Genomic DNA, 22560 nt, shown 5'->3' with positions numbered 1-22560 from the left:
TTCTCATCTGTAAAATGGGGTTTCTTTTATAGGATTAACTGAGATAATATTACTTCCCTTTCCCATTTGCTGTGCCTCTCTGAATTCTCTTTATCTTTCTTTTGACACAAGCCAGGTGCCATCTAGGGCAGGATCTAAAGTAGTGTCATCTGCATGCTACAAGCCCCTCCCCCCCAAATCCATGGTAGACATTATTAACCAATTTTGGTTATTTCTTGCTGAGGCCACATGGGGCTTCAGAATCCTTCTTAACACAGTTATCCAGGCAGCCACTACCAATTGATTAGATAGGCTATGGAAGAAGAAACTTATTTGCTGATACTGGTCTGAGGTTGCTATGCTGTTGATTGTATTGACTTATTTAAACACATAGCTGAAGAGATGATGCATATTCTGCCTGTGGCCCACTAGGCTCCCCAGATCCTTGACTGCCAGAAAAAGGTCAATGGATGCTGGCTTCAGATTCACTTCACATAGAATTTTGCCAGTTTGGAGAAGGCTGGGAAGATATTCTGATTTTAACAGCTCTCAAAATGGCTGCATGAAGATTTGAAGGGAAACACAGCCAGGGTGAGATAACAGAGTTTGCAAGGAGAAGGTTGGTTCCTCTGCACATCCGATGGTGGGGCTGTCATTCCACAGGCTCACACCCACCCCATGGATTGGCAGGCGTGAGGAAGCGGCAGATGGCCTACCTTCTGTCCAGGAGACCATGGTAGCTCTGATGTGTCAGACAGTTGGGAGGAGGGAGGAAATTGGCGTGAGGGAGGGGGGTGCAGGTCAGAGGGCTCTCCACTGCTCTGGGTCAGAGGGGCCTTGGGGCCTCAAAGCCCTGAGGAACGAGGCCCAACCCCTATCTCCTGAGATGCTCACTAAAGGAGTCCATCTGTGCCTTGGCATTCTGTACCAGACACTGACAACACAGTGTCCAGACTAGATGCCCAGCCAGACCCATACCCCCTGGAGCAGACGGTCTGGCAGTGTCCCGTGTGTTTCATCTGAGTCAATGGTGGAGGGTCCAGGGAGTGCCTCTGACATGCCAGCACGGGGCTATTCTCTTTGCCCAGCCCCCAGATGTCACACGGTCTTTGCCAGGTTACCTGAGAGTGATCATAGCATATGACAAGGAAGAAGAGCCTTTCTCATCACATAGACTGGAGCCTTAGGGTTCCAGTGTCCCCTTCCAGGGTTGCCCAAGAAGAGATGTAGCAGAGGCTCCCAGGGTAGGCACCTGCGGAAGTCTTCACTGGGAGAGGGAGTGCCTCTGTCTCAGGAAGGGACCGTAGCGGGCACAGCTCCTCCCGCTGGCTGCCAGGTGGGTGCTGGGCAATGGAGCAGAGTTAATGGGCACCTCCCGTCACTGTCGATTGCACTGATTGTGTTATCTGGGGGGACTGAGCACTTGGTTAAGTGGGATCGAGATAGCATATCAAACAAGCAAATTGATTCTACAATCCGCTGCCACGTGGTCCTGGAGGGCGCTACCCACTATCAGAGAGGGTAAGATAATCTCTGGGAGACAAGCCATTTCCAGGGAAAGGGCATCTCCAGACACCCTGGATGATTCTGATGGAATCCTGAGGCCCTGTGAGCCCCCTCCCCAGGTTCCTGGGGTTCTCTCTGCCTGGTCAGTCTCTACACCAAAGGTGTAGAGACTGACAAACGGGGAGTGTGATGCAGGGGAAGCAGCAGGAGGTGTCAGAGACCCAAATGCCCAGTCTCATCAGGCACCTTAATGTGTGCCAGACACTGAGTTGGGCCGTTCCCGTATCTTGGATTATTTAATTGACACTACGAGTCTGTGAGGTGGGACTCTTATTCCCACATTACAGAAAAAGAACCTGAAGCTTAGAAAGGTAAGGTGAGGACTTGTCCAGTCACACAAAGGTGGAGCTGGGATTTGAACCTATGTTGATCTGGTTCACAAAGCCCTAGTCTTTCCAGGACACTAGCTTGCCTCACAGGAGGAGGGGACTGGGGCTACCCAGCAGAGAGTCCTCTAGCCAGTTGAGGAAACTAAGGCCCAGAGAGAGGAATGGACTTGTCCACGGTCTTATGCAGGTTAGAAGTGGAGCTGAGGCCAGAGTTTCTGGCATCTGGGACCTGAGCTGAGGCTGAGCCGAGCTGGGCCCTCAGGAAGCCTTCTGGCTGGGACCCAAGGAGCCCCCATTCTGTGTCCAAAGCACACCTGAGTCTGGGACTCAAACCAGAAGCCGAGGACACTGCTCCGCAGGGCGGGCATGCCAAGTCACACATACACTGGGGTGTAAATGTCAGCTCTGCCACTTAAAAGTCAAGTGAGCCTGGGCAAGTCACCTCTGTGTCCTCAGCTGTAAAACGGGCAGTTTGGAGAGGTTCTGTGAGAATCTTTTTGTTCTAAATAGCAGGGTTTTTTTGTTTGTTTGTTGTTGTTTTTTTTTTTTTTTGGTGGCTGGGACTACAGAGGGAGAGGCCACACTCCGAGGGGGGCAGCCCCCTGCCAGGGCAGCACTGAGCAGGCCTTTAGGGTTGGGAGAAGCTGGCCCGGGTGAGGCCTCTCCTTTCTAGGCGACCATGTCCCCTGTTGTGTGGCAGCGTGTGTGACCTCGAGCATGTCAGCGTCCTCAGCTGTACAAGGAGGATAATACTGCATCGCGCTGCGCAAAGGGCAGCCGCCTCCGAGGCTGGCATGTATGTGGGGGACAGTGGCCCACAGCAAAACAGCCCCCCATGATCCCCACCTGTCCGGTGCCGGTGCCGAAACGCAGGCATGCACACCCTGGGCTGCTGCTCCCGCGGGGGCCGGGGGCTGCGTCCTCCAGGTGGGCTGGGACTGGGAAACACCCGTCGGCTCCCACACCACCCTGTCGCCGTTCCTGCCGCGGAGCTTCCCGGCAGCCCCCAGCCCTGGTGGGCCCCGCCACCGCCTCCTGAGCCCTCCCCCCCCCATTAGCTCTCAAGCTATGCAAATAGACATCGGAGGGAGCCCTGTTTAAAGTATTTAGACGAAATGAAAAAAGGCTTTCATCGGCACTAATGAGCCATTCAGGATGCCTCCCCAGTGGATTCTCTCCCGCTCCGCCTCCCGGCCCGCGCCGCCCCCCTGTGGCCCCTCTTGGGATTGGAAGCCCCCTCCTCTTAGCCCCCGCCGGGGCCTCCCAGGGAAAGCCGCCTGCCCTGCCCGCTTCTCCCCTGGGCCCAGCTGGGTGAGGGTGGAGACAGGGGGCCGCGTGCTCCACCTGCACAGACTGGGATCTAGATGGGGCGCGGTGCTAGCTTCTGTTTAGGGAAAGCCACAACGACTGGGGACTCTTCTTCATAGCATCCAGTTGGGTAGGTGTTCTGTCCCTGTCTGAGAGTTGGGGAAACTGAGGCTCAGTGAGGCCCAGGACGTTGCCAAGGGTCACTGCCCCTGCGGGCTGAGGAGTTGGAATTGGTCTGTGTGGAGACAATGGCGGAGGGTGGTGGTCCCTGCCTGGGGCAAATGCTGCACCAGGCAACACACTCCAGATGCCACCTCAGGCCCAGGCGGGCTGTCTGCTTAGCGCTGTTGTGTCTGCAGATCTTTCTGCTCCAGACAGAAAGAAAAACCTCAGGTTCCAATCCCCAATCTATGTCTCACTAGTGGTGTGACTGGGCAAGGGGCTGCCCACTCGAGCCTTTGCTTCTCCAGCTGTGGAGTGGGGACCTCCTGGGTTTGGTGAGGGCCATCTAGAGACAGGCCCATCCTCCCAACGGCCAGCCCCACCCCGTCCTCTGCAAGGGCGGGGGGACCTGCTGGCCTTAGCGGCTGGCACAGGAAGGGGACCCCACAGTTCTCAGAAAGGTCAGGCTTGATCCCCAACTTGTGGCGGCACCAGCTTTCAGCTGAGGGGAGCATGACTGCAGGTGGGCACAGGGGGAACCTGGGGGATACAGTGGGCAGGGAGCTACCCCTCAGGATTCTGGAGGTTGGGCTGGCCCAGCATAGGGAGAATGAGTATTCAATGGGATCCATTTATTATCCCATAAAAGCTAATGAGTTTATTCTGGAGGTTCTCTGGCCCCTTTCAAGTTTTAATAGGGAATTAGTGACGGCCTGGCCCCCGTGGACCCCCTTTATCCCAGAGCCCGAGGGAGGGAAGAGAGGCTCCTGGAGTAAGAGCACCTGGGCCCCCCAGAGCCAGAGCCTGGTCTCCACAGCGACGGTTCCACTGGGCCCAGGCCTACCTCCTGAATTGAGGGTCCCCAGCTGGAGGCTGGCAGGGCCACATAGGGCCCCTGAGGCCTGATTCCATGTTCTACTACTGAAATAATTACCCCACAGTATCCCTGTGTCTGAGGTAGGTTTGCTGCTGTCGACTACTTGTATTAACAGAAAAGGCTATATACCCTATATAACAGATGGGGAAACTGAAGCCTAGAGTGGGGGTGTGGCTTCTTCAAGATCACCCAAAAGGTATGGCAGAGGCAGAATGGACACGTTCTGCCTCCTGTGGTTTGTAGCCAGGCAGCTACCATTACTCAGTGCTCATGTGCTAAGCATGCCCTCAGCAGTTTCACACGTAATCAGTTATCCTCCCAAGAGACAGAGACACTGAGGCCCAGAATGGTTAAGTAAGTTGTGCGAGGTTGCACAGCCCATGCGTGGCAAGCCTGGGACTAGAACCCAGAGCTCAGCCGCTCCATAGCTCAGCTCAGTCTACTGCTCCCACTGGCCCTCAGCTGTACCTCTTGACTATCTCCCCACCAGCCTGGCCGTCACTATCCTAGGGCACTCTTGCTGGGAGCACTGCAGCTTGGGGTGATGGGGAAGGAGTCCTGGTGGTGTCTTGGAGGGCCAGTGGTTAGGGTGGGCAGTGGTTTGAGTGCGGCAGATACACTCAAAGGGAATTTCTCTGCCAGAACAGGTGCCTTCCCCCTTCTTCCCTGTTGCTCACTACTTTGTCTCTTTAAACTTTCCCCACCCTACCAGATCCAGCTCCAATCCCCACTTGGGACTGAGGGAGCCATCCCTGCCTGGCCCAGTGGGTGACAACAGCTCTCTCCTCTGATCTCCTGGGAGCACTTCTCGGTAGGCCCTCAGCACACGTACAGCTTTGTCCATGGCCAAGGATCTAGCAGAAGGCATCTCTCTTCCCGCATCTCTGCCCACAAATGCTGACCCCTGGTGCCAGGTACATTGAAGGTGGGCTCAGGGGACACACTCTCCAAGCCAGGATTCTGCCTGTCTGCACACTTGGAAGGCACCCTGCTCCCCAAAGGGCAGGGGAGGGCAGGGGTGGGCAGAGGTGTGTCCTGCAGGGAGAAGATGGGCAGCCAACCCTTGGCAGTGCCCCAGCACAGCCCCAACTGGCAACTGATGAAGAGTGTCTATCGGCACAAGCTGGTGGGCCCTGCAACCCCAGACTGCCCTCTCTTCCCCTGCCACTGACCATCCCCCATCTCACCCTCTTACTACCCTCTCTTGGCCAACTCCTGGCAGTTCGGTTAAATCTGGAGTACAAATGCGAATGGGGGCATCTCCTCCTGGCTGGGACCTAGGCAAGGAAGTGGCTGCTCCCCAGAATCTGAGCCCTTGTAGCCTCTGTGTGCATCTCATCCCTCCCTCATTTACACAGGAAGAAACAGAATCCAGAGAGGTTTCCCAGGTCACACAGTAAACTTGGGGCAGGGCTGGAACTCAAGATTTTGGGGCTCAAAGAGCATCTGGCCCAACTGTTCTGAAGAGTGAACCCTCCAATACTTTTGGGGCTGTCTGCCATCTGTGGGCATGCCTCCAGCGACAGAGAGCATGCTGCTTCCTGAGCTGCCAGGAACAGCTACCTCCCCCATTGTACTAGGTTGGGGGTGGGTGGGTAACCCCGGGCTTCGGCATCTCCAGCGTTGGGGTCTTCTTGCCGATGGAGGGAGTAATGGGGGTAGAGCAGGCAACACCCAGGAGTCAGCCCACCTGTTCTGGTCCCGCCCCTAACAGGCTAATTGGTCCCCCTGCACAAATCACTTCCCCATCCCGAACCTTCATTTCCCCACCAGTAAAATGGAAAAAGTATCACATTCCAGGATCTGGTGAGCCACAAAGGGCTCTGTGAAAAAAATACTGAACGCCACTGTTTACTGAGAATTTACCATACACCTAGCACCATTCTAAGGTGCTTTACCAGAATTAGCTCATTTATCCCCCCACAATAACTCTGAGATATGAACTTTTATAGGTGAAGAAACTGGGACCCAGGGAAGGGCAGTTCCCAAGTTACCAGTTTGGATGTGTCAGATTCAAACGCAGAGGCCATGCAGCCCTAGTGCAGTGCTGTCTCATAGAACGTTTCATGATGATGGAAATGTTTTATGTCTGCACGTCTGTCATGGTAGTCAGTAGCCATACATGGCTAGTAAGCCCTTGAAATGTGGCTGGTGAGACCAAGACACCGAATTTTAAATTTGATTTCATGTTCATGAATTTACATTTAAATCGCCACATGTAGTTGGTGGCTACCATGATGGAAAGCGCAGCTCCAAAACCCGACTTCTAGACCCAGAAGTATTCACCGCTCAGAAGGGAAGAGCCTAGAGTGGGAGGGGGTCCTGGAGAAGATTAAGATGGGCTGACAGGGTACTTCCCTGGTGGCGCAGTGGTTAAGACTCCGCCTGCCAATGCAGGGGACGCGGGTTCGAGCCCTGGTCCGGGAAGATCCCACGTGCCGTGGAACAACTAAGCCCATGTGCCACAACTACTGAGCCTCTGCTCTAGAGCCCGCGAGCCACAACTACTGAGCCCATGTGCCACAACTACTGAAGCCTGCATGCTCTAGGGCCTGTGCTCCACAGCAAAGAGAAACCACTGCAATGAGAAGCCTGCGCACTGCAACAAAGCATAGCTCCTGCTCGCCACAACTAGAGAAAGCCTGAGTGCAGCAGCGAAGACCCAACACAGCCAAAAATAAGTAAATAAATAAGTAAATGCATTTATTAAAAAACAAAAAAAAGATGGGCTGACAGTGTCTACTCCCTTCCTTTGGGCCTGGGAAAACTGGGGCCTGGGGTTGGGCAGGGAGAGGTGACAAGGAGCCCTGGGACTTCTTTAGGTTTTTCATAAAGGCCTCAGGAGAGCTGAGCCTGTCAGCCACTCACTCCTCAGGGAGGACTGGTGCCACCCACCCACAATGTTTTCTTCCCAACCTGGGCTGAGCACTGATGTTCGGAGGGGTGGGGTGTTCAATGGGCAATTTGGGGACCTCAGGCAGAGCCGGTATAGGAGGACGTTATGGATGGAGGGCAGCCAGGAATCCCTGGCCTCTGGCGATCTGGCCCAGGACGGGGCCAGGGTGTGTGAACGCTCCATGACAATGCCTGCTGTGCTCGGCTCACCTGCCCCTACCTCCCTGCCCAGTCAGGCACACAGGGGCAGGGAGCCTGGCCTGGCCAGCACCCCAGGGCTCCTGGGCAGCCCCAGAGTAGCTGCCTGGTCTTGGGACCAGGGGAGGGCATCACATTTACTGAGCACCCTCCATGGGTCAGGCAGGACTTCCTAGGGGGCTGTCTTCCACCCAGAGCAGCGCCTTTCATGCCTGGAATCAATATTTTACACTTCGTATGTGAAGGAACTGAGGCTGAGAGGCAAAGTGAATCATCCTAGTTCATACAGGAGGGAAGTGGCAGATAAGGGGTCTGAACTGGGTTTGCCTGTTCCACAGCCTGGGCTCAAGTTTCTACTGCAGAGTTACTGCTTCATGTGAGCATGTGTGGTCCTGTGAATATGTGGGCCCGTGTGTATACGTGAGCGTGTGCATGTGCCTGCATGTGTGTTTGTGTGTGTGTGTGTGTGTAGTTCCAAACACACAAGGACCAAAAGTCATTACCCTTTGTTCTCGACCATGGACGCCACACCCTGGAACCTGGATTCAGGGTCCTCAAGCCTGGAAAGGCCCAACCTCCCAGAAGGGATGCACTTCTCCCCAAGGCGGCTGCTGTGCTGCCTCCTTTTCACCCTGCGCCCTTCTTGGACCCTGACTTGACCCTTCCCAGGGCCATGTGGCCTGGACAGCCCCTTAGGCTCTGGGTGTGTGGGGAGAGAGGGGACAGGGCTCTGGGCTGCTGCCCTCTCCTCCCCACTGCCCCTTCTCTCCTGTGAGGCTGTGGCCAGGGGCCCAGGGTAGAGGGAGCGCTAACTGCCACGTTCTCCGCTTTCCAATTTAAAATCTAATATGGTCTCGCCACTGCAGAGCTGGGGGCTGGAGAGGTGATTAATGAGGCCTCTGCTACAGCGTCGCCTGCTGTGCTCTACACCTTCCCCTGCGGCCCTGAGTTCCCCGCTCCTGCCTGCCTGCTGGCCCTGGGACCCCTAGCCCTGCCTGCCAGCAGTTCCTGGTGCTGGACAGGTGGCACAGGAGCTGGGGGCCTGGAGTGGGGTGTTGGGAGACAGAAAGGGGCTGGCCTTGGACGTGGGGGCAGCAGGACTGACGCCCACCCCTGGGGCAGGCTGGAAGGAGAGGAACAACCTGGACCCTCTTTGGCCTTACCTCCCTCACCAGCTGGTACCTAACCATTCTGCCAACTCCTCGTGATAATGCCAGCTGGCAGGAGTGTGGCCAGGGCAGAGGAGGGATGTGGCCCTGGGCTGGGTGCTCAGGTCAGCCCTCCCCCAGCGCCGCCACCTCAGCAGCAGCAGGGATCATATTTCTCTGAATGGAAAACCTTGGAAATGTCAGCTGGGCTGAGGAAGGCTGTGAAGGCCTTCTCCCTGGAGCTAGTACCAGGGCTGGCTCAGCCCAGCCCAGTGGTGAAGCTGGGGGACAGGGGTTGGTCTAGGGAGGAGGAGGAATGGCCATCCCCTCCATCCTCTGCCCCCTGCCCAATTCCAGGTACCTGCGGAGGAGAGTCCCTCCTAGCCACTGAGCCCAGCAAGGTACCAGGGTACCAAGGTACCAGCATCTTTGGGCTGTTTCTCCCTCCCCCCACCAATCCCCCCTGTAGTTCAAAAGCTGGCATTACTGAGGTTACTCCCAGTGCCTGTGTTCACCTCTGAGCTGGATGGCCGGCCCGGTAGCCCCAAGATTCTGTGGCCTTTGGTCAGAGGAAGAGGCTCACTCTACGTACCAGGGCCAAAGTGACCTTGTGACCTTTGCCCTGTGGCTACTTTTGTCAGCTACATCTGGGAAGAGATGGATTGAGGGATTTGGCTGCGCCTAGACCCCCAGTTGCCCTGATCCTTAATGCTGAGGTTGGCTCTCTCTCCCCTGGGGGTCACTAGAGTGTCTGTCCTTAGCTGTGAAAGCTGAGAAGACTGGTGAGGCCTTGTCAGAGCCCTGTCTCCAGCATGGAGGTAGCTTTGCCATGGACAGGCTGTGTGACCTTGGGCTTCTCTTGCCCTCTCTGGGCCTGTCTGGCTTTTCATATAGTACTTGGTTCCTGGCTTTTTAGGTTCTTCGGGTGGGTGGGGTGGAGAGTCACAGCCCCTCTACTATCAGTGCCCAACTGCAGGGGTCGACGGAGCCTCACAGTGCGCAGTGGTACAAGTGGAGGGGGCCTGGCAGGGCAGGGGACTGTGCTCTGTTGACTTGCCACTTTCCTTCTGAATGTCACTGGACCCCATACACCTCATCTCCAGTACCTGAAGTCCCTGTGTGTGTGTGGGTAGCCTCATCCAGGTATACTCTCTCCCGTCTCCCTCACACTTTGAACTCCATTCTGTCTCTCCAGCTTCTATGGGGGAGATGCAGGAGGTCCTGCCTTACTTCCAAATGGCCTGTGGAAGAATCACTGGAGGCCTGGGATCTGCCTTTAGAGGTTTGGAGGGGGCGGGGGAGGGTAGCCTGGGACCTTCTCCTAGCCCCAGGCAGGTGGCATGGGGCCTAAGCTGCCCCAGGGCATTGGCCCTGCACCTGTGGACAATCCCAGACTCCCCTTGTTTCTATGGCCTGTGGGACTGAGGGGAAAGGGCCTTACCAGCCCAGCACCCCAGCCTGTGAGGCTTCCGAGGCTCAGCTTGTCCTCCCCACTTCCCCAGCAAGCCTGAGTGGGGGAGGGGAGGGGTGCAGAGCAGCTAAAAATAGCAGCAGCAGCTCAAGTCTCCTTGAGGGGTCAGTGGAGCCCAAGATTGGGGAGGAAGAGAGTGGAACAGGCTCTGGGGAGGGGAGAGACCAGACTGAACTGGGACCTGCTGTGCCTACACCCAGGGCCACAGTCCCAGGGTATAGGGACAGAAGGGTACAGATATGCAGGGACATGTGGACACAGACACCCAGGGGTAGATGGACAAGCCAGGCAGAGATATATACAGACATGGCTACCTGCGTATCTGGGGCTTCTTCTCCCCCAGACCCCCTGGGAACACCAGATGGACCCAGCTGTGCAGCCCCCAATCCCTCAGTCTTCTCTCTTGACTCAACCTTGCTCTGACTTCCAAGGACCCTGCCAGACGGGGTGTGTGTACACCTTGAGTAGAGAAGGCTAAGTCCCCCCTCTGTGTCCCCGTCAGTCTCCTCTGCTCGAGGCCCAGGGCAGGGAAGGACCAGGGAGCGCCAGAGGTAGTATCAGGGATACAGGTGCAACAGAGACTAGGCTGAGGGCACCACCCCAGCCTGAGCGGCAGGCTTCTTCCTAGCCTGGGCTGGCAGGCAGGGTGGGGGGATGAGAGAGAGACGGCTGGACCCAGAAGAGCAAGGCTAGGGCTCTGTCAGGAGGTGGAAAGAATGGAGTGGGCGGTGAAGGAAGGTGGACCAGGGGAGGCTGGATAAGCAAATGCACCAATGACCTCTCTCAGGCATGCCTTGTTTGGTCCCACCTTTACACCTTTGCCTGGAGACGCCAGGGGCTCTTCCGTCCTCAAAAGAAGGTGACTCCCTCTCCCCCATTTCCTCTAACCAGCCAGAAAATAGGACCTCACAACAAGAGGGAGGCTGCCAGCTGCCAGACCAGATGTTTCCAATCACTAGCACATCCCCTTGCTGGATATAAATGATATCTAAGAATGTCCATCAGAGCAGCAAGCCAGGGTGAAAGCCCTTAGAAGCACTCTAATCCCAGCCTTCATCCCTCTACACTGCTAGTCTCAGCTTCCTAGTCAGACCTGGGCCAGCTGGCACTCACTGCCCGCCCCTGCCTTGGGAGTCCAGCACTGGGCTCCTCCGGCTTCTGACCCAGCCTCTTCAGTGACGACCTGAAAACCAGCCCCTCCTGGTGCTGGACAGCTCTGGCTACACGAGGACCCTCCTCTTAAGCGGGGCTTCCAGTTTCTTCCCTGTCACCACCCCTTCTGATTTTCTTTGATTTTGGATGCTGTTTTTTGAAAGAGGTGGGACAGATGCCATGAATTCCCAAGGAAACTGAGGCACAGGAAGGTGACATGATTTGCCCAAGGTCACCCAGCCAGTAAGAGGCAGTATCAGGTTTAAACTCTGGGAGTCCTGGTGCCCTGACCAGCATTCTTCTAATCATGTTCTTCCTTTGGGGCTGCCCCCTCCTCCCGGAGGCACAACTTGGCTCTCCAGACTGCATGATATCCCCCCCTCACAGGCTTTGGGGCTCCCTAGGCACCTGCTGGCTGGTGGGACCCAGGCCAGACACTCAGCAGGTGGCTGCCTGGGGCACAAAGGAGCTGGTGCTCAGCTGCTGGGCTGGGAGGGAGAGAGGGAGAAGCTATGGGGGTGGGAATGGGGGAGGGATCGGGGCTGAGAGTGGGAGGGGCAGGGTCTGCTTCTGTGCCTTTTATAAGGAGCGAGAATGCAAAGGGGGTAAAACAGCATGCAAATGAGCATCTGTTGGGGGTTGCTCTGTGGTTCAGGCACTTTTCACAGGGGCCCTGCAGTTCTGCCCTTGCAGCACATGACCAGCTGGAAGGAGAGTCCTGAGGGTAGAGAGAGGAGCCCATGGGGAGGGGAGGAGTGGGGGACTGAGGGAGATGCTGAGGTTAATGGGTGCAGGATTCCGGCTGGGCCCCTGGGGACTGCACTGGGGGAGGGGAGAGACCCACAGCTTGGATTCTCCAGCACATGGGTTTGGTGGCAGGAGGGGCCCTGCACCTGCTCTGCCTTCTTGGGAGGTTAGAGAGACACTCAGACCCAGCAAAGATGGAAGGAGTTGTGATGGGGGGCACCAAGCAAGGCCTGGCCTAGGGATCCCAGAGGCTCACTGGACCCTCAAAGACCCCAAAGATGAACTCTCTTGCTACAGAAGAGAAACTGAGGCTCAGAGCAGTCCCTGGCCAGGAATCTCTTGTCCTTTTGAAGGTGAGTGGTTGGATGCTGTTGAATATCTTGTCTGTATCGCATTTAATTAAAATCAGAGGGTCTGTAGTCTAGCTGGGGAGGCAGTCACAGCTGAGTTTATTAAGAAGGCAGCTCCCCCTCCAAAATGAGTTCCTTAAGGGCAGGGATTATGTTGCATTTCTGCCTATTAAAGCACCTGATAGGTGCTCAATAGAGGGTTGTTGAACGGAAAAGGGATGGGTGGATGAAGGATGGATGGATGGGCTAAGTTCCTGATGGGTGGTAGTGTTGAGAGAAGAGAGAGAGCCCTCTGGGCTGGATGATCAGGAAAAGAGGGGGTAGTCGAACTGAAATAAACAGAAGGACCCAGGGATAGCATTCCAGGTATGGAAAAATGGCTGAGCAAAAATGTAGAGGTTGGACTGAACAAGGCATGCACAGGGTCTAGGGTTCACCCTAGCACCCTCACCCAGTCTCTCCGTTGCCCACCTTCCCACACACTCAGTTCCTTCTCATCTGGCAGAGCCCCTTGTCCCTGCTGAGCCCAGCCAGCACCCCTCACCCCCGCCCCTTTCCACCAGCCTGTCTGCCGGCAAGGCTGCACTCTGCAGCCTGAGACCCCGGATTGTTGTTGGAGAAGCAGCAGGTTTGTTTACTCCAGAGCCCGCCTGAGAAATCTCAACAATCAATGGCCAACAGCACTGCCGGTGCTGCGGCATCGATCCTCCCCTCCCAGGGCAGGCAGCCGCGTGGCAGGTAGGCAGGTGGAGGGAAGCTGTGGTAGGCTTGGTTCCCAGTCCTGTCCAAGATCTGAGATTCAGGCAAGCTTGGGCCTTCCTCCGTGGGGGCTGGGCCTCAGCGGGGGTGGGGGTAGGGGTGGGGGTAGGTGGGGCAGCCCAGATGCAGGAGAGGAGTGACTCCTATTCTCATTCACCAAGGCTCCTAAAAGATGGGAGAATAAGTCTTACCCAAGGTCACTGGCCTCTGGGCCAACACTTCAGGGTTCATTTGACTCCCAGTCCCGTGCTCTATACTGGCCTCCAAGTGTCAGAAAAGATGTTTTATTCCTCTGCCCCTAAGGACTGAGCAAGATAAAATGTCCCTAATCTACATCAGTAACGACTGAGGGTAGACATCAGGAAGATAAACCACTGTCATCATTAGAAACATGCTAGAAGAAAGTCAGGAGCCATTTATGTCTTGGGTCTGTCTGACAACATGGGCTTGAACTTGGCATTCTATAAAATGCAGATAATAGCTTCTATCTCATAGAGATGATATGAGGACTAAATGTATATAAAGCAGTACAGTGCCTGGCACATAGCTGGTATCTGATAAATGTTTGCTATTATTGTTGCTGCTGTTATTATTATTATTAGGATATTGATACTCTTCTTGGTTCCCATCTGCTTGTACTGAAGCTCTGCCTTAGGGTGGGGGAGTAGACACAGTGCTGGCTGCAGCCAGGTTTTGCAAAATGGGCAGGCACTTTGGAGTAGTCTTATTACTTATTGGCTTTAAGCCCAGGGTAAGTGACTTAATCTCTCTGAAGCTCAGTTTTCCTATCTGTAAAGTGGGGATAACTAGTCTCTTGTATTAAAATAGAAAAGGCTTAAAAATGAAAGACTTGGCCCCTGAGGGTTCTGAGCCAGGCCTCATACCTCAATAACATGTTTGTGAAATGATGAATGAATGTACCCCAGGGGATGGATACACTGCAGGGGCCACTTTTTCGGAGCTGTGGAAGGTTCCTGGACATGAACTGTGGTGGTCCTGGATGACTCCTCTACCCCCACCTTTTCATTCAAGGGCATGACAGGCTCAGAGCTGCTCCCAAGGTTTCATATTGGTCCTTCCAAGCTCTGTGAGGGTGTCTGAAGCTGAGATGGATGAGGAGGTGATAAAGACAGAAGACATGGGGCTACCCCTCCCTTGTCTCAGTCCTTAAGTTCATGCAGGGCACCCCCTCCCAGCCAGCAGAAGTGGTGGGTACATGCTGTGGGAGCGAGTCAAGAAGCCTAGGCTCTGGGCTTAACTCTGCCGCTGCCTACCTGCACAGCTCATGAATTTATTCAACGTGTATTTAATGCATGCCATGTGCTAGGCTCTGTGCCACTGGGGACCCAAGCAGTGGTGCCACTAGGGCAGCAGGAGAGAGGCTTTAGTCCTCTCAGAATGGCCATCAGCACCCCACCCCCAAGCCACCTCAGGCTGACAGCGTGACAGCTTAATTTGTGGAAGGGAAAAACTAAGTAAAGGCTATAATTTACAGTTGGGATAATTGGCCAACCGTTAGGAGAGGGAAAAAATCCTAACATACAATCTATGTAAAAATAGTGTGCTTGCTACGCAAACTCAGCTTCAAGACACAGTCCCAGCTGCCATGCACCCAGCTCTCCTTTCTAAACAGGCAGCTGACCCTAAACTTCTTCCAGAGAGGAATTCTAGAACGGCCCTGAAATGGAGGGGCGGAGCAAAACAGATTTGGTACCCTTGTTTTTGAGTTCCGTCTTGCTCTTGGAAAGGAGCATCAGGCAATCAGGCGCTCACGTTCCAACAAGATGGGTAACCTGATGGGGGAAAGCCAGGGGATGGTGGGAGCACGGAAGAATCCCCTGACCCAGGCTGGAGGTCAGGTGAGGCTTCCCCTGAGAAACCATATAGTAGATGTCCTATAAATATGTGCAGAAGAATTGCATGAAGGGCCAACTAAGCTGGGACCTGAAGCATGAGATGGAGTGAGCCAGGTTGGCCCAGGAGGGGAAAAGAATTTCAGGCAGGAGGAACAGCAGGAGACCAGAAGCTGTTGAAAACATGGATAGTTTGGGGAACTGATTGGCCTGGCTGGGCAAATTGGCTTCCTGCCGGAATTACTGTGAAAGGGGTCTTGGAGACCTCCTAGTACCTGCTCCCCACCTCCCAGCTGCTGACTAGGGCTGGTAGCATTGTCTCCTCAACGCCAACCCCCCGCCCCCAAGCCTCTAACATACACAGCCTGGCTCTTCCTCCTTGAGAGGAGGCCAGTAAGCTGGGGACCCAGAAATCTGCATGACTTGACAGCCTTTGGAGGCCCTAATGTGCTTCCAGGCTTGGCAACCACCAGTTTGGTGCACCCTTAAACTTGAACGCTCCAGGAGGTGGAGACCCACAGAGGACAGAGACATGCCTGAGGACAGACAGGTAGCCTGAGGCTCTTAACCATCCGAAGTGAGAGGTTGCTTCACTAAAGTAATCCTTACCTATACGCCCTTTTCCACAGCCTCTTTCTTATTTGGGGGTTGGGGTACCCAGCTCTGACAGCTCTGCCCAGGTTGGGGCGCAGCAGCCCTGAACTGAGCCCAGCCTGGCAAACGGGGCCTGAAAAGGCTTGGAGAGTTGGGGACAAAGAGGGTGGAGGAGGCTGGCACGCTTGGGCACCTAGGGCTGGGTGGAGGGAGGGGCTAAGGAAGGAGGTTTGTTGACATGCCCCCCACCATTCAGGCAGCCATGGTGAGAGGGGCACAGAAGCTCTAATTAAGCCCAGTTTCTAATTAAACCCAGCCCCTGTGTCTCCTCAATCCCCATTAGCGCCCCATTGTGTCTCCAAGGCATTTTAAGCTGCCACCCTGCTGAGGAGGCTGGGACCGCTGCCAGGGCCTGCCTAGCCTGATGAGCTTAGGCCCGTGAGGGGCAAAAAGCCAACCCAGACTTCCCCTCCAGTCCGTGACAGTTTCTGGGTCCTCCAGTCTCCTCAGAAAGCCAGGGGAGCCTCCTGCCCGCCATGTCAACCTCTGGGGCTCTGAGTGCAATCTAGACTGTCTCCCACTGAGGCTTGTGCCCAGCACTCCCTTCCTTACCCCAAAGTGCCAGGTTGGGCAACAGGGAGAACGGCTTGGGGCTAGTTTTGGCTGTAGCCCCCAGACTCAGGAATATTCGGTCAGACTCCAGCACCTACCACAGAGTCTGCAGGAAACGGCAATTACCATTTTATGTTAAGGCAGCCCTGGTTTGTTAACTCTTTCAGCACTAGGGCTCCTGGAGGCCAAGCCTTCCTCCTCTTCTTGCCTCCCAGACACCGTCCCCCAGTTCTTGGCACAGAGAGCAACCCCTACTTGCTGTCCCCTCCCTCACTCTTCCCACCACATACTCCATCAGAGTTCAGAGAGGGGGAGCATCAGGTCCAAGGTCACACAGCCAGTGGAGGCAGCCTCTACCTCTGGAGACCCAAACCCCACCCCAGTTTCTGCTGCTTCCACCTTCATAATCTCCCCAGGCCACATTCACACATGCAGAGTTTAATTAACTTTACTGATATTCAGAAATTAGGAGAATGACTAAAGGTAATTGCTCATTAAAAATCATTAAACTGACACAGCAGGCTCAAGCACACGCCGCCCCTCCCAAACTGCTTTCCTCTCCCCTTGTGGCAGGATCGCTGGGTACCAACTGTGGGTTGAGAGGACCACCGGTGGCTCATAGCGCCCCTCAAGCCTCAGGCCGATCGTGCCCCCGCAGCTGCAGAGGGAATAGGGGACTGAACCCATGGGGTTGAGCCTGGCCCAGCACGATCTCGTCCTGCCCCTGAGGTCTCCACCTATGCCGCCTCCTGCCACTTCTGGGCTGCTTCCGGCTGCATCCAAGCCTGTGTCTCTCTGCCAAAATGTGAGGAAAGCTGAGGCTCCCCTCTCGAGGCCACGAGGCAGAGGGATGCACCACCCAGCCACAAAGGCTCATAGGCCGAGGTCTTTACTGCTCCGGGCCCGCCTTCTCATTGCTGAAGCCCCCAGGAGCCCTGAGATGGCCAAATGCATTGCCTGCCAGTGAGACCACTCAGTACCCAAACGACTGGGACCTTGCAGCCCCACTGGGAGGAAGGGGTGTGCCAGGGCTGGCCCAGGTCCAGGCCTTCTCCCCTCAGGCCTGGCATTGCCAGGCTCCTTCCTCTTCTCCCTTGGGGAGTGAAAATAAAGATCTTTCCAAGCAGGCAGACCCCTATCCCACACACCCCTTGGGGGAGAGGTCTCGTGGGCATTGGGGAGGTCCGGATGGTCAGGGAGGGACACTGGCTGGACACACACAGACTCTCTGCCACAGAGTGAACAGATTCTTCTCAGCGCTCACACCCACAAGCCTAGCGAGGCTCCCCAGACTCCTGGCCACACCAGCCATCCTCCTGGAGACCCGCAGTCTCACTCCAGCCCTAGCCCTGCAGGGAGCTTTCTGGCAGAGGCTGCACCGCACACTGGTGGCCTTACACACACCTCACACCACTCACTGCTGAGCCCTCATGCAACATCCAGACCTTCTGAAGGCCAGACACACTCGGACCCACTACTCCGGACACTCTGGGCCCTGATTACGTTCACACACAGACCCACACACCCACCCAGGAGATTTCGGACCACAGGCCAGGAGGCACACACAGGCCCTGCACCCCAAGGGAGCTGTCCAGCACAAGGACATGGCCCAATCACAAGAAATGCCCCGGGCTCCCAGGGACATTTTCGGACAGCTGGGCCAGGATGCGAGCTTCTCCTCCCCCCTCTCCCTGCCCTGGCCCTGTGGGGCGTTCAGGACTCTTTCCCTCTTCCCCAGCGGGAACACATGGCACTGAGTTCCTGAAGCCACAAAAGAACCCGGTCTGGGCAGCCAGGGAGCAGAGTGAGCACACCTGGCTGCGTGTGACTAGAGCCAGAGGCTCAGAGAGGGGCTTCCACGTCTCTGGGGACGCAGAGCGAAGAAAACCGTGGCCCAGGGGCCCAACCTGGCCCCGGCCCCACCGCCCTGAGCTCCAACGAGGCCTGGAAAGATGGAGCGAAGAGGTTAGAAACTCCCACCTTCTCCACCCTCCACATCATGCCCTACGAACCATACTCCTAGGGATGGCGGGTCCCAACGCCAAGCAAGGTTTCGGCAATCACACCAGTCACTGGCTGCAGTGGAAGAAAGACGTGGGTGTCCGTAGTTTTGAGAGCGTTTGTTTGAGCCAGGGCAGGTCCCGCCGAGAGTTGGAAACCTTCCTTCCCCGAGGCACAGAACCCCCATCCTCTCCCTAACATTCCCTCGCTGCACACTCCATGGCCAAGCTTCTCTCGACCCGGGACCGATGAAGTTGGAAATCTGACCGCAAGCGGGGGACCGAGGACCGCAGGGTGAGGTACCAGTCCTCCTGCGAAGAGTCTGCGGCCATGGGGTGGGGAGGGGCCGAGCAGGACGGCAGGCAGGGAGGTAGGAAGAGCTCCGGGCGTGTGCAAGAATGGAGGGTGCAAGGAAAGGACTCCGGGGAGGACAGAGTCTCTATCTCAGGACCTCAGCTGTTGCAGCCCAGGGCAGAGTGAGGAGCCTGATAGGGGTCCCCGGACCCCCCGAGTTTCTCCCTGGAATTGTACTCTAAATCCCGACTCAGCGCCAAGGCGGAGAGAGGTGAGCGAAGTCCCAAATCCGGGTCCGGCCGCCATCCGGCCCCGTCCCTCCGCAGTGAGAGGCCCCGGAACGGGTGGCAAAGTCGAACGAAGTTTGGCGGGCGACAACGGAGGCGGGACCTTGGGCCGCCAACAGGACCGTCCCGACTCACCGCCCTGTGCTCTGCCCCCCGGCACGCGCCCCAGCGCTCCCAGACGCCTGGAGTGTGGAGAGGTAGCGAGCGGGTGAACGCGTGAGTGTATGTGGGAAGTGGGTGGCGTGATGAATTGCCGCTGAAAAATCCCATTAGATCCGGAGAGATGATTAAAGGCGAGGTCTCGGCCGGGTGCGAATGGCGGGAGCAGCGGCAGCTTCCCGCCCGCGGAGCCCGTGCCCCGCCCGGCTCGGCCGGCGCGGGGGGCAGCGCAGCCGGCGGAGCGCGGTGCCTGGGCTGGGCAGCCAGATGCGCGGAGCTTAGCGCGGGGATGGTCCTCTCTTCCCACCCCCGGGACCCTGCTCCTGCCCAGTCCTGCCGCCGGACGCCGGGGTCCCTTACCGTGAGCCAGGAGCGCCAGCAGCGAGGGCAGGAGCAGCAGGTCTGCCGGGCGCATAGTGCCGGTAGCGGCCGCGCCCCAGGTCGGGGCCGCGATGGGAGGGCTGGGAGCTCGGCGGGGCTTGGGTGCGGGTCCTGCCGGGGAGAGGGAGCGTGGCCGCAGCCGCCGCCGGCGCCTGACAGAATCAGCACCACGGCCAGCGCCTGGCGTCGGCGCCGGGGATCGCCGCGCCGGCTGGGGGCGGGGGCGCGGGAGGAGCGGCTTACCGTAAAGTCTCAAGCAAAGGCGCAGAAGACCCGGCGGCGGGAGCACCGGCTCCCGCGCCGCCGCCAGCTCAAGGGAAGGACTTCCCTGCTAATGTGGGCACACGGCCCCCGCCCTTCCGCGCTGCCCACGCCCAGCCAAGCCTGCTGCCCTCTCTCCCATTAGCAGCCTGCTGAGGAGGTGGGGTTCTAACCCGATTCTCCGTGAGAGAGCCACCCTCTCACCATCTCTCCCCACCCCATCCTGGTACCTGAAGGCGCCAAGGGTGACCTGGGAAGAAGTCCGCGAGTGAGGCAGCTGGCGAGGTCCGCGTGCCCTTGGGGCAGCTTCGTCCTGGGCCTATAATGAAGATGGCTTTTGAGCGTACAAAGGACAATAATTTATTACTTTGTGTTCAATAAATGCCAGGGCTCCAGGCAGCTGCAGCAGCAGCAAACTGTGCTCACAGAAAAGCTTAATTATTCTGATATTATAGTTAAAAGCCAGTGGTACTCGTGTCCTGGGAAGACATTCTACACTTGGCGGGAGCCAACCTGGTCAAACTGTGGGAAGCTGAAGGTAATATCCTGGGTCCCCATTGCAGCCCTGGATCTCCAGTACCCTGCCTTGGCCCCCCTACAGGACCAGAGAAGCCACAACGCTAGCCAGTGAGAGCAGACCCTTCACACCTATCCCTGCCCAGGTTCCTGGAACTGGCGGAGAAAATGGGAGAGGCATGGGGTGTGTGTGAGATGGCATTTCCCTAGGGCTATTTTAGATAGAGACTTGAAGGAGGCCCAGGGGAGTAGCCAGGGAGGCTGTACCATTCAAGGGCATAGAAGAACAAGCTTCTAGGACTCTGCTTGGGCTGAGCAGCCCCAGTGAGTCATGGGGCAGCAAAGAGGGCAGTCACATCCCTGAGGCAGATGTTCAGATCCAGAGGTTTTTCTGGCTCCAAGGATGAGCTCACTTGAAGAGCCTCAATGGACAAATGGGACATGACCCTGTGACTGATGTTATTACTCCCTGTAGAGGAAGAGGAGGGCTGAACTTCCTGTGGCCCCCGGGGAGAAGGATAGCTTTCTGTTTAGTTCTTTTCACATGAACTTGGCTCCTCTCCAAAGCTTCCAGACTCCAGTCATTGTCCAATGCTCTTCCTGATCTCATTCTAGAAGCAAGTGGCAAGACTTCTGCTCATTCCTCAGTCTTTTTGTCCTTACCACCTCCACAATCTTCCAGCTCTGCTTATCAGATTCCCTCTAGATCCTCTTACTGTGGGCCCTGGGGAGCTACCTTGATCCCTGTAAAGAATCCCAGGCAGCAGGCAGGTGGCATGTAGAATTACCTGAGGGAGTCACTGGGAGAGGATTTCTGGACCGTTGTTTCAAGAAGCTGAGAAAAAATATGGCAGTAGCAGAAGGATGGCAGAAGGGAAGGGACTTGACAAAAGAATCAGAGGTAGGGAGAGGAAGCCAGGAAGGAAGATGCAGAAGGGACGGAGGGAGAGGGTTGCCAACAGAGGAGGGAGGTAGAAGGTTTTGTGGATGAGGGGAGTTTGAGGAAATACTGGCAAATGGCATGAGATTCTTCCTTTCCTCCTTGAAGGTATTCCTGAGCTCCTCCTTGATTCCTGGGCTCCTCTGAACTAAGCAGCTTGGGCAGAGGAGGGTGAATCATGACCCAGGGATGAACCTTGTGTGCCAGGATGATTCATGGGGATTTGCAGGCTGGTGGCAGCTGGGCTTCTTGATGAGGTGGGCACTACTCACAAGAAGGAGAAGCTCAGGAACATGTCACATCATGGTTTCTACCGCCTGAAGTAACCTAGGCATTCAGGAGGGGGTCCAATAAAGACTACAAACCCCAGAATGCATCACTCTGCCCTGAGCGCAGAGGATGGGTTTGTACTGCATCATGGGAAGAATATGTACCTGGGCTGTCCCTCCCTCCTGAAGACAGTCAACGTGGCCTCTGTGCTATGGGTTCCCAGTTAGGTTGAGGCAGAGCCTGGACCAAATTGGGAAGTAGTAGAGTTTCTGTCAACACCTTGTCTCACGCCCTTCAAGGGGCCCGTTCTCCCCAGATCTCAGCATCACCCACAAATTAAGGACCATAAGATGCCTTAGGGAACATTCAGCTCTACGCTACAGGTTTATAGTGCACTCAAGTCATATACACATTTGAAAGTGGCAGCCTGGGGAGACTTGCAAGGCTCCCTTTACTGGTCTCATTTCTCCTCTTCATTCTGTGTCCTCCACCTGGCTCTTTACCCCCAGAGGATCTTGGGCTTCCTTGTCTATGTAATTGCTTGCTTGTCTTCTCTACTAGCTGTCAACTCTGTGAAGGTTCAGAACATGTCTGTCTCTTCAAATCTCAACCTAGCCCAGTGCCCTACACATAGTAGATGCTTAATAAATATTTGTGAATAAATAATGGCATGCCCAAGGCAGGTCACTGGTGCCAAATTAGTGCTGTAAGATAATGGAGAGGGGACAATTGCTTTTGAGGAGGAGGGGAGGTCATTGAAAGTTTCACACAGCAGATGGGTTGACTGAAATCAGTCTTTTTTTGTTTGTTTTTGGCCACACCATGCAGCTTGTGGGATCTTAGTTCCCCCGACCAGGGATTGAAACCGTGCCTCCTGCAGTGGAAGCGCTAAGTCCTAACCACTGGACAACCAGGGAATTCCCTGAAATCGGTCTTAATTATGCTTTAGGTTTCAGTCAGGGGAGAGGAAGAAGGAGGGCATCCAAAGTGGAGGGAGGGACTTGTGCAAATGCAAAGTGGTGGAAATTGCAAGATGGTGTGGGGTCAGGGAGAAGACTGGTTCTGGTGGAGAAGGGAGTCTCTGCAGGGATGTAGGAGGAAGCGTTGGAGCAGGCTGGGGCCAGGCTTTGTGTTCGTCTGAGCCATAGGACATCCTTAGTGACTACATGGAAGGGGTTACCCCATCACAAAGATATTTGCACCCAAACAAGGGAGTCCAGACTTATTAAGGTTGGTTTTCAAGCACCATGGCTAATGATAGGAACTGAGGGGTTCACTGCTGACTCAGAAGGTACGGGAAGGGATCTGAGTTACAATGGCTGCATTAGGACTGAGAGCCAGAGAGAGGGAGGAAGGGGCTTTCCAACCTCAGGGACCCTCATAGCTTCTGCCCAGAGAGTGCCAGACATCCAGCACACACCCTTGGAGAAGCCAGCCTCACGTCCCCACTT

At 55.9% G+C, this 22560-nt stretch overlaps 1 protein-coding gene across 4 annotated transcripts in view; it reads right to left on the bottom strand.

Annotated features, from left to right (window-relative positions):
• Positions 1 to 19156, bottom strand: part of SEZ6 (seizure related 6 homolog) — a gene marked incomplete at both ends in the record, with an annotated part of 43885 nt that extends 24729 nt beyond the window's left edge. For all 4 annotated transcript variants that reach the window (XM_082679222.1, XM_082679223.1, XM_082679220.1 and 1 more), the window contains one exon: positions 19102 to 19156. In XM_082679222.1, coding sequence (XP_082535348.1) covers positions 19102 to 19156 — 55 coding nt within the window. The remainder of the gene's footprint in view (positions 1 to 19101) is intronic.
• Positions 19157 to 22560: the final 3404 nt, after the last annotated feature.

The sequence above is a fragment of the Grampus griseus genome (assembly GCF_964374135.1).
Source record: "Grampus griseus genome assembly, chromosome: 20".
In the NCBI taxonomy this organism is placed as follows: Eukaryota; Metazoa; Chordata; class Mammalia; order Artiodactyla; family Delphinidae; genus Grampus; species Grampus griseus.
The sequence above is the reverse complement of the archived record's forward strand: the minus strand, read 5'-3'. Positions and strand labels throughout refer to the sequence as shown.